General features: G+C 40.1%; 1 protein-coding gene across 4 annotated transcripts in view; it reads right to left on the bottom strand.

The window, feature by feature from the left end:
* Positions 1-15,981, bottom strand: part of DSCAM (DS cell adhesion molecule) — a 486,147-nt gene that overhangs the window by 131,348 nt on the left and 338,818 nt on the right. For all 4 annotated transcript variants that reach the window (XM_089511983.1, XM_089511984.1, XM_089511982.1 and 1 more), the window contains exon 12: positions 1,434-1,630. In XM_089511983.1, coding sequence (XP_089368109.1) covers positions 1,434-1,630 — 197 coding nt within the window. The remainder of the gene's footprint in view (positions 1-1,433; positions 1,631-15,981) is intronic.

Raw genomic sequence — 15,981 nt, 5'->3', positions numbered from 1 at the left:
TAATCATGGGAAACAAGTTTGACAGGCAATCACACCATTACAGTTTTCAGACAATGTAGCCACGTTTTAACCATGGAAAGCCTCCATGTGATAATCTCCTATGAAAGAGGAAGGAAAGCTTCATATTTCTTGCCATCATACCACAAATAATTTTATACATCTCTGATTTCATTGGTGAATGATGTCCTTCAGGTGTTGTGGACAGAACTCTACACAATTTTCCAAGTGGGATCATACCACAGGTTGATTTTAAGACCAGTATGATTTATTTTACATTCATTTCCTAATTATGCTCACAACAGAATTTGCACACACTGCAACTGCATCCTCTTAAGAGGGCTGATAGTGTACTTATTCCTTGACAATGTCCATGTGATTATTACTAGACCATGGAGTTTATCGTACTGGCCCTGAAACGGGCCCAGTGCGTTCTAAACTTGTGCATGCACGGGCACGCACAGAATAGGATGGGGCCAAGAACCCCATTTTATTGCACGCTGGAATGCCACCTTTGCCGCTGGGTGTTCCAGTTACGTCCTCATTCCGTCCCAGAGGGTGCCATTTCTGAGAACTGTTCTAAAGCATTCTCAGAAATGGCACCCTCTGGGACGGAAAGGGGACACAACTGGAACACCTGGCTGCAAAGGCAGTGTTCCAGCATGAGATAAAATGGGGTTCTTGGCCCCATCCCATTTTGTGCGTGCCCGCGCGCGCATGTTTAGGGCCAGTACGATAAACTCCCATGTCATGTTGTGTCCCTTTATAAGAGGTTAGGAATCTGCAGGCAAGGAACTTGCTGGTAGACCCTGGGGTCAAGCAGACCAGCAGCTTGGAGTGGCCTATGGCCACTCCAGTGCTGGTTGCTCCCCATTCGATGTGGGACCACAGCATTCAGATGCTGAAGTCCTGAGGCCAGCCACCACTGCAGTGTACAACAGACCACTGGCAAGGAGCATTTTTGTGCTCCTTTTACAGCCACGTTTGGACTGCCTTAACCAACCATGGCATTGCTTCCACCCAATCCAGAGGCCTGTGTCACCTGTACGCTATGCCCCTAGAACAGCCTGAAGGCAGCGCTTTTGGCCCATCTGTTTTAGCCCCTAATTCCCATCAGCTTCATTCAGCACAATCAATGACCATGAAGGATGGGGATTTTAATCCCAAAATATCTGGAAAGTCACAAGTCCCCCAAGCCTGCTTTAAACAATCCCTGTGCCTTATTAAGAGAGAGGGAGAGAGAGGTTAGCCTCTCCTTTGATAGGATATATCTGAAATATCTTCAGGTGATCACAATGGACATAACCTTCTGAGGTCAGGTGTAAGGAAGTGTGATATGTATAGCTGTTAGTAAAGGGTACAAAATCTGAAACACATAACTATTTGAGTTAGTCCAAGTCATGATTAACAAGCATATACCAGGTATCATACATCACCTGTAGAGTTGAGATCACTTCATCACCCACTTCCTTTGTAGACACAAGATAGCGAGACATTTCAGGATTGATTATTCTGTCTTCTTTCTCCCAACGGACTATGATGGGTTTTTCTCCATGAGCTGTGCAACTCATCTCTTTCTTTTGACCCTGTGTTGCCAAAGTTGTGTTTGGATAGGAGGTTATCATAGCAGGAACTAAAAATAAAAATAATAAATTCAGATTAATAACTCAGTACAGATGTGAGAAGGGGGTGCAATAATCCCATACAAGAGGTCTCACTAAGCAGCTGCACTTTTACACATATCCACTGAAGAAAGACAACAGAACTACATAGTATAGTAAAGCACTAACCTTTTTTCCTTCAAGGAAAATAAGCATTTATAAGGCATGTGGATAAGCCTTTTTAAAATGAATTACATTAATTGCTATTTTCAAATGCTAATGTTTAGTGGCATGACCTTTTCAGATGTCAGAGTTATTGATGCTTGCATATGACAATATGTCACCATACAGTTCTTCTCTGTAGAAAGGTTTCTGAACCATTGCAAACTGATTTTCCAGCTATCAAGATTGTACAGTCAGGCTTTCACTTGAAGAAGTGGTTCTCATCTGGAGAGCATGAAAAAAAGAACCTTGGGAAGGATACACTAATGTAATAACTGCTAGGAACAATTCTGAATATCCACATTCTCTGTACAATCAAGATTCCTAACCCTGTGAACAACTGTACAGTCAGTCAGCCCTCGCTTTACATGGGGGATCCGTTCTGCCCCCCCCCCCGAATAAAGCAAAAAGCACGTATGCTCAAGCCCCATTGGATAGACTGGGGCTTGGGCTCGCTGCACGGCCGGGAGGAGTGCGCCATTGTTTCTATGGCCAGGCAGCTTCAGCTTCAGCTGAAAGCCACCTATAATGAACCCGCATATGGCACAGGTTCACTGTAATCACATTCAGATGAATATGGTTAAATGTCTTCACCAAACCATCGCCAAAATGGAGAGATGGATGTTAGAGGAGATAGGCTAGCATGCAAGTCTCCATCATTCCTCCATACCTACAATTTTTGAACAGCTAAAGATGCCTTAAGGGTTCCTAGGATGAAAATGTTCCACAAAACAACACAGCCATAGAAACAAAGAATCATACAGTTGGGAAAAGCCCCATAGGCCATTGACCCCAACCCACTGCTTAATGCAGGAACTCCGGCTAGAGCACCCCCAAAAGGTAGCTGTCCAGCCTCTTTTTGGATGATATTCAGAAAAAGAGACTCGATCACCTCTGTAGGTAATTGGTTCAATTGCAAAACCACTCTTACTATCAAGACATTCCCTCTAATGTTCACTCCAACTCTACCTCATGTTACAAGAAGTAACCTGGACCTAGTCTCTGGGACAGCATCCTCTTCTCTGTGGCTGCTCAGAAGTCTCAAGGGGTAGTGATTCGCCATTAAAACAAGGTTCAAAGACTTCTCTGTGTTAACTTACCACCCTCAACATAACATCCCCAAAGGGGTTTTAAAGAACTGGAGATAGAATTTCAGCCACTTCAAGGTTGATTCTGCTCACATTTGCAGGTGGGTTGATTCAGCTCACATTCGGGCTTGGGAGGGACCTTTGGAGCTTGCCTACACCTGCCTTAAAGTAAATAATTTTTAAAGTGGACTTTTCTCCCTTGAGAAATGATTTTATAACTTCTATTTAATCTAGTGATCAGAAACTACTTCCCACTGCTATATCAATAGATGATATTGTTTAAAGAGTTTATTCACAATTTTCCCATTTGCATTTCATCCTTAATCCGACACAAGTGCCTTCTAACACTTATGGGAGATCGATAACATCTCTATGATCAACTCCGCCCCCTCCCAAAAAATGGAATAAATGGACAGAAAGGTGAAAATAGCTGGTAAAATTTCAAAAACTCTATTGCAAGAACTCAGTCTTCTTTAGCTCAATCTGGAAAAGCTCTTGGTTATTTAAGGTTAGAAAGTGCAACCATTTTGCATGCCACATAATCATAAGTCATTTTATTTTTAAAAAATGAATGTGTTTTTTAAATAAAGAAATTATGGGGGAGGAGGGCTACATTGTGAATTTTGAGTGGTACATTGCACATCTGCAATGTCAGAGTGAGAACAAGTTTTTAACACAGGGTCTGGTGGCACATTGGTTAAATGCCTGTACTGCAGCCACTCACTCAAAGCACAAGGTTGCGAGTTCAAGACCAGCAAAAGGGGCTCAAGCTTGACTCAGGCTTGCATCCTTCCAAGGTCGCTAAAATGAGTACCCAGATTGTTGGGGACAAGTTAGCTTACAGTTGTTAGTTAGATACTGCTTAGGCAGTATGAAGCGGTATATAAATGAAGCTTGTTGGTTTGTTTGTGTAGGCACTCTTATGTTTCCCATGTGATTTATAATTTCCATCAGGTTCAGCCAGCATGGCTAGTGATCAGGGATTATGGAAGCTGTAGTCCAACATCTGGAGGGCATCAGGTTGCTTAACCCTTATTCATTGGAATTCTGGAGCCTGTAAAGTAAATAATCTTGAACCTTACAAAGCAGCATAGAATTAATAAAGCCTAGCATCTGCCCCCCAAAAATCATGTCTGCTGGCTTCTTACAGTTATATAATTTTTTTCTTTGATTATATGTATCACCTAAGCATGTGTTTCCAAGATAGAACTCGTCTTATGTGCTGCTTAGCTTTAATAAGAATGACAACATTTCAAAAGCTTGGCAGCTCTGCTGGCTCCTTGTGATATGATTGAATGTGTCAGGGTAAAGACTGTGAACATTTAGAGTTCATATCTTATTCACTTAGAAGCAGTTTCAGGTCACATTATAGGAAAAGGAGGTGATTTATTTTATGTGACAACTATGAATTTTAATCAAAAGGCATATTCAAAATAAAGTCTGGATGATTTTTTCCTCCTGAATTCTCTATAGGCAAGTCTTTTCCTTTGCCGCGGTTTTCTTTCTCATGAGAACTCTTTTCATGTTTGTACATTACAAGCTGCTCTCTTCAAACACACACACACCAGACCTGCAGCTGCTTAGATTTCTCATTCCCTCTCTAGTCTGAAGGAGTTCTGAAGTAAATGGCATTTGATTTCCCATGCTCATGTGTACACAATTTTCCATTTTGCCTAAGCGAGCCTCCAAATAATCAACGGAAAGAAAACAGAACAGCGGAAGGCAAACCACACTGTCCTCAGCAGTGATTTTACTGTAGATCTTCAGGAGATTCCTGAGAAATGGGGCCAGTCTGGAAAATTGCTTAGCAAGATCAGAACTAGACTAGCAGTCAAAAACAACTAATCATGAACAATTCTTTTACTACTATTATCACAGAGAGAAGATCTTTCCCATTCATTTACTGGGAAGGAGGGCTGCTGAGCATAATTTAGCTGAGGATTAAATTAAATTTAAAAAATATGAGAATTATTTAAATTCTGTTGCAACAGAAAGGAGAGCAAGATAGTCAACTAATGCCAGTCAAAGGAGTGCAGTGGAATATGTCCTGACAAGGGGACAAAACTGGATCTGAACAATTTAGTATGCAATGTAAACATAACTTTTTATTTTACTATGTATGGATCATGAAGGATAGAATTAGTTAGGGACCAACGAGAAGTTATTAGCATGGTTTGTAGTGTGGGTTATTCTTACCTGATATAGAAACAGATGCATGAAGCTAGCAACTTGAAGCATTCAATATTTTTTGGGGGTACAAAAAGTGAGTAATTAAGTTCTTTAATCTTAATTTTCCCCTGAGACAGTTCATTCACTACTTATATAATGCATGGTATCTATGTTTCACCTGCTTTGTATTATGTTTATTTGGTGTAACTGCAGCAACACACTCAGAAGTCAAAAGTAACTAGTGACAAGTTGTAATTAGTTCCTGTGTCTATTAGCAGAGGTATAACTATAGTACATTATAGCTGGCATTCTGTATTGTGGTTATGGATTCATAGTAGAAGAGTAAAAGGAAACAAGGTACCCCATGCTGTTGATGGTCCAAAAAAATTATTATCTTAAAAAGCCCAACACATTTCAGCCTTGTCACCAATTGGTCTTCTTCAGGGGCTATTACCAGAAATTTCTGGAGTCATAGTCTGCACTCTCAACAAAGTGGACACTGAGTATTAGAAGAAAGGGCCCTGAAGAAGGCCAATTGGTGACAAGGCTGAAATGCATTGAGCTCTTTAAGATAATAAAGTTTTTAGGACCAGCAACAGCACAGGGGCCATCATTTCCTTTTACTCTTCTACTGTGAATACATACTTTCCAGTTTTTTGATCCTGGATTCATAACATAGAGTTACAGATCCATAACTGCTCTGTATTAACTACACAGTCAGAATCATGGCACTATTGCCATGATTGTAAATGCCCCCCCCCCAACCTATTTTACCAAACATCAGCCACACCAAAATATGGAAGGGTTTTCAAATGGTGATTGGGGCACAGGAGGAAGATGTTCCTACCCACTCCAGCAGTGAATGGGGCTGTAACAATTAGAAGTAGGACCCCATGTTATGATGCAGCTAAGGTCCCACTTCCAGCTTCTAGGTGAGTAGGACTGGGATCCCTGGAGATCATCAATCTGAGCTTCCATCACACATTGATTTGAATTCTCATTCTACACCAACGCAATGGGACATTGCTAGGGTTGCATTTGCACTATCTGTCTCTGACTCTGTAGGTGTCCTCCTCATTGAAATTGCAAATAAAAGGCACATGAAACGAGTGTGGAAGAGGTGAAGGCTTTATTTTAAGGCTTCCTGTAAAAGGCTTTATTTTAAGCAAGAAATCTACGGTGAGTTACAGACCGCTGAAAAGCGGCGGCCTGCACCCGCCCCTTTCCTCGCTGGATCGAGGCCTCAGCGGCCAGAGCAGCAGCCGCTGAGGCCCTGATCCACCGCTTTCCAGGCCATGGGGAAGCGGCAAAAGGCCCCTTCCCCATAGCCTGGAAAGGGGTGTCCTTGGGGCTTCAAGCCCCAAGGACACCCCGCGGCTGCAGGGAGGAGGAGAAAGGGGCCGCTTGGCCCCTTTCTCCCTTGCGTCGCTGGGTGCAGCCATCTAAAGGCTGCGCCCAGTGACACAAGACCAGGAAGGAGCTCCGTTTCGGAGCTCCTTCCTGCACGGACGAAAGGGCTCATTAAGCGCCATTGTGCATTCATGACACCATCATGGTGGCCCCCATGTAGATGGGGCACCGCCATCTTGTACGTCCTCAGGACATATTAGGCTTGGGGGCGTCAAGAAGTGACGCCCTTTTTTAAACCTAGGAAGTCCTGAGGACGTCCCTTATGGCCGTTTGTAACGTGCCTACATTTGCAAAATGTACCTCTCTTCATAAAGAGGCACCTTCCCCACAGGTACACTTATAAAAGTAAACCCTTATGTGACTAGCTAAATATTCCGCATCTGCTCACAGTGGCAAAAAGTTATCATATAGTTCATGTGCTGTCTCATGCTCTACTTTAAGCTACTGCCTTCTGTTCATATGTAAATGCTAAAGTGAAGATGTAGATGAGAAGAGATTGTATTTTGCACCCCAGACTGGTGAATTATAACTTTCAAAGTTTTTTTAAAGTGTATTTTACACCACAAATCCATGACACATTCAATTTTTAAAAAATAAAAGTAATTTAAAGTATTAAATTAAACTGAGCAAAATTATGCTCAAAATTCTACAACATAAACTCTAGCCATACATGGAGAGCAAAATCCCAGAGGTCCAAGCGGCATTCAGGAAAGGAAGAGGCATCAGGGACCATATTGCAAATATATGATGGCTAAAGGAGAGCACCAGGGAATTCGAAAAGAAAATCAGCATGTGCTTTATGGACTATAGCAAAGCCTCTGATTCCCTTTGCATAGACCATGAAAGGCTATGGAAGGCTCTTAAAGATATGGGAGTACCAACACATCTGATACTCCTGATGTGATATCTTGTTCTCAAGACAAGAGGCTACAGTCAGAACAGTATTTTCCAGGAAAATACAAACAAAAACAGAGTCTGTTGATTTGAGAGAATATGGAGACTGTTTAAAAAATCTTACTATTTTTTTAAAAATTAAAATCTTCTGAAATTATTTGTTGCTTCCATTGGGTGATACAGGGAAGAAAAAGCACAAACAAGTAAAATTCTATTAAAAATACAAGCTTCTAAATCAGGAAATATTTTATGAACATGAGGCTGTCATGGGACTTAGGTTTTAGAGTTCTCTGAAGGAACATGTGTAAAAGGTCTTCCCAGGAGAAGAGAAACAGATGCTAATTGAGGTATTGATGGTCTTAAATGAAGCAGAAAGGCACTAAGAAAGCACAATTGCAACCAAAATGAATGCTACTGAGTAAAGCATGCTGGGGCATTAATGTTTTTCATTCATTGCCCATTCATGCAAGTAAGTGTCCTTTTAAGCACAGCAATCTGGACCAAAGCAGCCTACTCCTATCCTAAAAATAATGGAATATGCTCTCTGATATATAAATAATGGAGATCTCACTGAATAAGTGCAGTATTGTGCTTTGGGGATGTGTTTGTATATTCACAAATTTCAGATGTTTCAGCATTAGACTTTCAGGGTTGCTTTCTTGAATCAAGAATCCCTCTTTATATATACACCACATCTATGTCCTTGATAATATAATTCATATGTAATGCTAATATAATCCAGAATGTCTATTACTCCCTGATTCTATATTCACAGTTGTTAAAATAGCTTAAAAACCACATCCACCTGCTTTGATAGGAAACATGAAGCATGCATTCATCACTCTAATTAGAAATGTAGTAAGATAAATAGTATTTATGAACAGTTAGTTACAGTGGCCTAAACTCAATAACTAAACCCAGCTAGTATAGATGCATTGAACCACTTGCTGAATAGCAACACAACACCTTTTTAAATGTCATTGGTTCACTGGGACTACTCTAACTGGGACACACAATTGGATTTATGTTATTAAAAGACCTTAAAAATGTGGCAATTTGTAGAGAATTTTAGGGATCAAATTGGACAACTTTCTCATGGTCTGTGATGGTTTTACTGACCTGAAAAGGTACTTTTTCTCTTTCTATTGCCAATGACACATTGATCTTTGAATGGATGTACAAGAAAGATGTGTCCTTTGAATCTTGGAGGCATTTGGGCTGCAGAATATCCTCAAATTGCTGTTTTGGGTACAAATATACTCTCCTTTCTCTTTCACAACAATGAAAGTGGGACCTTAATATCTTTCCATAAATATATCCTGTTTTATCATAAAGTATCATAAAGTACATGACTAAAACTAGCACTCATTCATGATGATTATGGTGATGATGTTTCATTGAGGTATAACGTAGATCAAAACACATAAAACCACATAAACATATTAAGCTAAAACATATAACCATAGGACCTATTAAAATAATCCAGCATAAAATTAAAATATCTGCATTTAAAATTCATAGTATAAAATTTACTGAGTAGGCCTGCTGGAAGAGATAAGTCTTTAATACAGTTTTAAACTCAGACAGCATGTTTAGCGGTCAAATCTCTTCTGGCAGGTCATTCCATAGTCTAGGGGCAACCAATGAAAACTGTCTCTGTGTGACAGTTGCCAGTCTAGTTCTGGGGTGAATTACATGGGAAGAGATGATCCTGTAGATAACCTGGACCCCAACCATGTAGAGCTTTAAAGGTAATAACCAACACTTTGCACTTTGCTTAGAAACTAATTAGCAGCCAGTGGAGTGATTTTAATATTGGTGAGATATGCTTTCTCCTAGATGTATCAGTGATCAATTAGTTCAAACCATGTTTTGAACTTATTGAAATTTCTGATACAAAGGTGGCCTGGTGTAGAGTGCATTGCAAAAGTCCAGCCTTGAAGTTACAGCATGTGCTCTAAAATCTTTAGGTCTTCCAATTCAATGAAGAGGTGCAGGTGGTGTATCAGTGCAAGCTGATAATAAGTTTTGTGAGGCCCATGGCTTACAAGGTGGGTCTTGGCAGGGGAAGTTTTGGGTTACTGAATAATTAGAAAATAATTCTGACCTAAACAATGACCAAGGAAGTGAGGTAGATTTACAACATCATGACTTGATAACAAGATGCCAGTCTGAGACCTATAGCCTCTTCGTGATCTTTTTTTTAAAAAAGTTTAAAAAAATTGTCATAGGCTCCACTACTAAGTGAAATAAGGGTTGTTGTTGTTTTATTTAGAAATGGTTGAAAACTGAGGAAGTGAAAACTGAACATGGGATGTAAACTATGTTGTTTAAAAAAACAAGTAGCTTCTGTACTACTCTTCTTACTGAGTATAAGTTGATGGAGAAAAATATTAAACAAAGTCACACAGCAGTCAGTAAAAACAAAAGTAATGATACATGCAAAATATGTATGAATCATCACATGAATTTTAAAAATAGAGTGAACGTAGCTACACCAACTGAAAAATAGTGTCAGGTAATATCCATATTTAAAACTGATTTTTTAAAAAAACACCCTAAATTATTTGAGTAATCTGTGAGTTTTATTGTACCGGGGTTAAAACGTTCCCCGGTGCATTCTAACGTGCACGAGCGGGGCCGCGCATGGAGCGTGATGGGAACCCGATGGGGCCCAGAACTCCAGTTTACCGCACAGGGAACGCCGCAGTCGCCACCAGGCGTTCCAATCGTGTTCCCATCGAGTTCCAGAGGGCGCCATTTCTGGGAATGCTTTGAAACAGTTCCCAGAAATGGCGTCCTCTGGAACTCAATGGGAACGCGATGGGAACGCCCGGCAGCGACTGCGGCGTTCCCTGTGCGGTAAACTGGCGTTCTGGGCCCCATCGGGTTCCCATCATGCTCCGTGCGCGGCCCCGCTCATGCACGTTAGAATGCACTGGGGAACGTTTTAACCACGGTGCGATAAAGTCTTTTATGTCTTCCGTTTCTTCTGCATGCAGAAAAGATTACCCCATGGCAGCTAGCCTGGCTTCCTACATTTGCAAAGCTGAGCAAAGCCTCTAAAAAAACACCACCACACATTTGTATTGGAAGTTATGATAAACAAAGAGAGAAAGGGGGGGGGGGGGGGGAGAGAATGCAAAAGCATTCACGAAAGAGTTGCCAGATGGTCCCTTTACCATTAGCTTCTCCAAACGAATTGCTTAGTGTTAAAGATGCTCTATATTCCATTATGCCTATAAAACATCCAATTCCCCTTGGTAGTACATTTAATAGTTAGACACATGGTAAGTGACTTAACCTATTAAATTACAGCTATTTATAACAAGAGGAACCCTCTCATATAGGGTAATTATTAGCCTGAACCAGCTGCTTATTGGAAAAGGATTGCACCATAAGAACAGAAGATTGTAATTTCTTTTAAATTCAACACGTGTTCTCCAAGCCTTGCCCACAGTGGCAGTTGGTGGGGGATCCATTCTGGGTTTTAGCCTGAAATGAAACTATCTATAGTTTCATTTCATATGAAACAAAATGTGCATATGAACATATGAAATGTGCATAAGTCAAGGGTAAAACTTGGAAATCAGATGGGCTGCAAAAGATGCTTGAGGTGTGTGTCCATGCCCTTTCTCCTCCTCTTCCTCAGCTCAGCTGATCCCATGGAGGACAGCTGGGCTGAAGGGGAGGTTTGAGGGGTGATGGCAGAGCCCATAATTTTGGTCCCCATAACCCTTCCTCCTCTTCCTCCTCCTTAGCCCATTTTTCCACATAGAAGACAGCTGGGCTGAAAGGGAGATTTGGGGGCAAAATTCCATCCTTCCTCATCTTCAGCCTGGCTGTGTCCATGGAAGACAGTTGGACTGAAGGTGGGGCAAAATTGCATCCTTCTTCCTCCTCTTCAGCTTGGCTGTACCCTACTGACCCATCATTATGTCTACCCTGTGTTTTTTGGATCACGTTTTGTGCACAAGTTTCTCGACTTATAATCAAGTATATATGGTAAGTTCCTTTCATTTTGTCTGCCTTTTCACTTAAACAGAATAAAGAGCATCCAAAAAGGATATATTTCTTAACTAGTGGGAGAAGTCGAGTCTATTTTGGAAGCAGAATTCAGCACTTTGGATAGTTTTGGAAGAGTTCACACTAAAACTCAGAGGAGATTCATCATGGCACTGAAATGGAAGCCATTGGGTAGCTCTTCAAAAGATATTTCAGATATCATGACAGGTTTAAGGTAAGAAAGATAAGGATTTTTTTTTAAATGCATTGTTTGTATTAGTGAACCTGATTGCTGAAGCTGTAATGACAAAAAAAAATGTAATCGTTTGAACGTTGCTATGGTGCTTACATTGTTGGGTATATTTCCCACCTGTTTCCAAGCTGTCTGTCACACATATTTTATATTCTTTTTCAGTGTTGTTTTCTTGCTGTGTGCAAGGATAGAAGGTATAAGAACTTTAGTAATGTTTACCAGTGATGTTAGTCTTCTAATGCTTGGAACATGAGGTTGGAGGGAGGGGGTGCAGGAAAGGAAGACCAAGGGAGAGAAGGTTCTAATATTCTACCAAGTACAAATTGTTCAGATAACAGATGGGATGGAGTGTGGCTTCTTCCCACTCAATCCATATGTGAACAGATTTCAAGTAGATAATTATCTTCTATAGCATCGCACATACATTTTGTGTGTGTGTGCATGTGTGTGATTGTTTGCCCAAAGATTTTAACTTGGATTTTTTTAAGCAGACACAGACACTTCTCTTATAGCCAAGAAGATCTTCTTATAAGTTTGAAAAAGGCTCCAGCAGCTCCATCAAAATCGGAAATAATCAACCATCACTTGTCGCCGTGGTGGTTATTTATGTTGTTGTTTTCTGCTAAATAAGTTATATGAATTATCAAACCCATCTATTTTATCTCTGTCTTTGTAATTCTGCAATAAAAAAAAAGTTCCAAGAAAAACTGATATACCCTACAGTCTGTGTGCATACACCAAAGGCAGCATTGTAATTCATGCAGCTGCTTCTCACCTTGTATAAGTGATCTCATTTCTGTTTCCACATCAACCAGAAAATCTTCTGGAGATAGCTCAGAATCAGCTATGCTTCATGGGGAACAAAATGACAATGCACAGGAGTAGTATTCTATTAATCTGTCCTGTCATGGTACATTCTCTCGGTCAGTCTGTAGCTGGCCATGAGAACAAACAGAAAGCCATAACACAGTGGTATACTGGTGAACTATCAACAGAGTCAGCGGGGCTTATTGGTAAGGATATACGTATAGGACTGTGCCAGCCGTCTGTTATTTTCTCATCAATGTGAACATATGTTCAGCCATAGTGACAGGGCCTTCCTCAAATATTTTAAGAAAATAATAATAATAATAATAATAATGAAAGGTTGCTGAGCTATTGCCATGGCTTTGTCACTGTATGATGAACACTACTGTTTACTCTGATATAACAAAGAGGAAAGCATTAGTACATAGCTATCCAGAGCTACACCAAATAACTTGCTAGCTGAATTCTAGTAAATGGATGGATACATGAAAATCTCTCTCTCTCATTCTGTCTCTGGGAAGAACATCACCACACTTTCAGTGAGAAAGAAAGAAATAGATCACTCAGAACACAATGTGCAAAAAGTATCAATAATGAAAACATAAGAGACCACTTTTGTTTCTCTGTTCATACTCATGCAAAGTAAAGGAAAGCTTGTGTCATGTCTGCTTCCAGGTCGACTAGTAGTTGTCCCCGTTGTGTTTTAGCAGTTTATACAATTCACATTGTTATATCTCTGCAACCAAGCTCCACCTTTACTTTTCTCCAGAACAAAAGATTGCAGTGCTTCCCCCCTGCATACACATATTCTGGTTGTATTCCTTCGCATTCTAGTTGTATTTTCTAATTGGTAGAGAATCTCTGGAGCATTATGAGAAAATGAGATCAATATAAATCAGTGTTTAAAATGAGTTCCAATGGATGTTCTATTGATCTCCAAAGAAATTCAGCACAAATGATTTAATCTGGATTCAACTCACTGTGGAATGAGTCTGCCATAGTCACACTCCTACTGTGGTCACCTGTATAGCCCAGACATGGGGTTGCCAGTTCTCACTAGGTATCTGAAGTTTCCTAATACTGACACGCAGTGACTCTCCTGTGCATATTAACTAGCCCTGTTAGAATCAGTTTTTGGTTTAATGGTAGTGGATTTGGGGCTTCTATAAAACTCTCCAGAGAAACCTCAGTCCCTGAGAAGAAACTGAGACCCTTAGTTAAGCTGAAGTAGCCAAAAGTTTAGATTACTATCTGACTTTGTATACAAATATACTTTGTAATATTTGAGTCAAGATAAATGATTATTTTCTAATCTCCAGTTGCTTTTAGGAAACAACCAGAAAATAGAAATGCTTTTAAAAAATATACACATAACTCTTTTCTTACAGCCATAGCCCTCCAACTTGGGAGTACTATGTTAAATAAAGCTCAAAGAACATCTTGAAAGTTCAGAGATGAAATAACTGCTTTAGAACCAAAATGTTTCAGTTTGGTGCACACTGATTTGTAAACACTGACAGGCAGTGATAAAGCTTTTCTGATAACAGAAGCAGACATACTCCCACTAACCCCAAAATTACTGCCCTTTCAAAGTCTTGCTGGAGTTGAATGCAAGCCTGTCTGCCTTTCTCAGTGCATAGAGATAACATACTGTTATGAGAAATGGGCATGATTTTGCCATGATTTTTGGTATGTATGTTTCCTTCTCCCATAGCCCTAAAATGGAATTGTGGAATTCACCATACGTGCAGAGAGAGAACATCATGTAGGCCAGGCTTTGAGATATCAAAACAGCTAGGTTTAGGAGCTGCTATCAGGAAACATTAACATCTTCCCAGGCAGGAAGACCAAGCAATTTACAACTCAGTATGCCTAGCCAAAACAGAGACATCAAAGAGACCTATCTATATCAAAGTGATCTCTGCTATATAGATTTGGCACCTTTTGAAGTAGTAAACAACGCTTTGCCTGGAGGCTAGTTTTGGCCTTATTTAAGGACCCCAAAATCTTTTGTTTGTAGAGCTAGTTTGGAGTTTAAAGAGGGACTCTATGGCCTGATACAGACAGGCCAAAATAAAGCTGCTTTGAGTCACTTTGGAGGTATGCTGTTTAAATGATACATGCATCTTAAGAGTCCAGAAGCCGGACCAAAGCCACGCTCCGGTCCTAAGGACTGGAGTGCAGCTTTGGTGCAGCTTCCAGACTCTTCGGATGCATGCATCATTGAAAAACCATACCTCCAAAGTGATCTGAAGCAGCTTTATTTTGGCCTGTCTGTATAGGGCCTATATCTCTCTGAAACTTCTACTAGTTTCCCTCATGCTGCCCCCCTTCGACCACCATTCCATGAACAGCTGAGTAATTTTTCCATCTTGAGAAGGAATACCACATCTCTGGTAACTATTTCATAAGAGAAAACCTTTCCTAATAGCCCATAGATTAAATGTATGATTGAGTATATGTGTGTGTGTGGGGGGTGGGGGGTGGGTGTCTGTTGCTGATTAATTTTCTCCTTAATAAAAATACAATTCATTGAAAGAATGTTGCTTCTGCAGATTCTCTATTCCCTCGCACCCTGCATATAAAAAGTGATAGATTCCTGCTAATAAATTTGAGCTAATTAAAAATTTCCCAAGGTCAAGGTCATGTAATAATATGGATTTGTATTACTGTTCTGGAGCTGCTTCATGATCAAGTAAGTTATACCAGTTATCAAATGAGATAGACAGACAGGCAATAATAATAATAATATCTCTAAATTATGTATAAGTTATATATAAATTTAACTAATGAGGACACATTTGTTGTTGTTATATGCCTTTAAGTTGTTTCTAGTGACCCAATCATGGGGGTTTTCTAGGGATGAGAATGTGTGACTCACCCAAGGTCACCCACTGGTTTTCCATGTCTGAATGGGGAATTGAACCCTGGTCTCCAGTCGTAGTCCACCACTCAAACTGTTACACCACCCTGGCCTATAGTAATGGTTACATTTATTGCCCATGCTTAAAAAAATAGGAAATAAAATAATCATGTTTCTTTTTAAAAAGAAATCAAAATCATCATCATCATCCCCCCAATATGAATTAAACATGGAGAATAACGATCATGATATTAAATGTGCTTTGAGAAAAGAAATATGATTGTAGGCAGACCAGATGAATACAAAATTATATACAAAGAGAAGAACTAGCTTTTTTAAAAAAAAAACAAGGTAAAACAATTTTCTTCTTCTTAAATTTAGTCTGGATTAGCATGTTTTATGTCTACACCTACTAAATTACTCCTGATGCAAAAACATGGAGGCTTCTTGAAAAAATCCATTGTCCTCTGTCTACAAGAGGCCTGTGGCCTCCCAAGAATGGAGACAGATTGGATTGCAAGAGAAGAGTCCTGTTGATATGCAAATGAACTTTAAATTTCCTAGACTTTGTTAAACTCCCAATTCCCACATGGCCAAGAGGAGGAGGAGCCAGCCTGCAAAATTTACCTTCCTCATACCATCTTAACTAAAGACAGAAACAACAAAATGCAG

Source organism: Sceloporus occidentalis, unplaced genomic scaffold (genome assembly GCF_023333645.1).
Source record: "Sceloporus occidentalis isolate IW3139 unplaced genomic scaffold, rSceOcc1.0.p SCAF_2, whole genome shotgun sequence".
NCBI lineage: Eukaryota > Metazoa > Chordata > Lepidosauria > Squamata > Phrynosomatidae > Sceloporus > Sceloporus occidentalis.
Note: the sequence above shows the minus strand (reverse complement) of the source record. Positions and strands in the feature narration are given on the sequence as shown.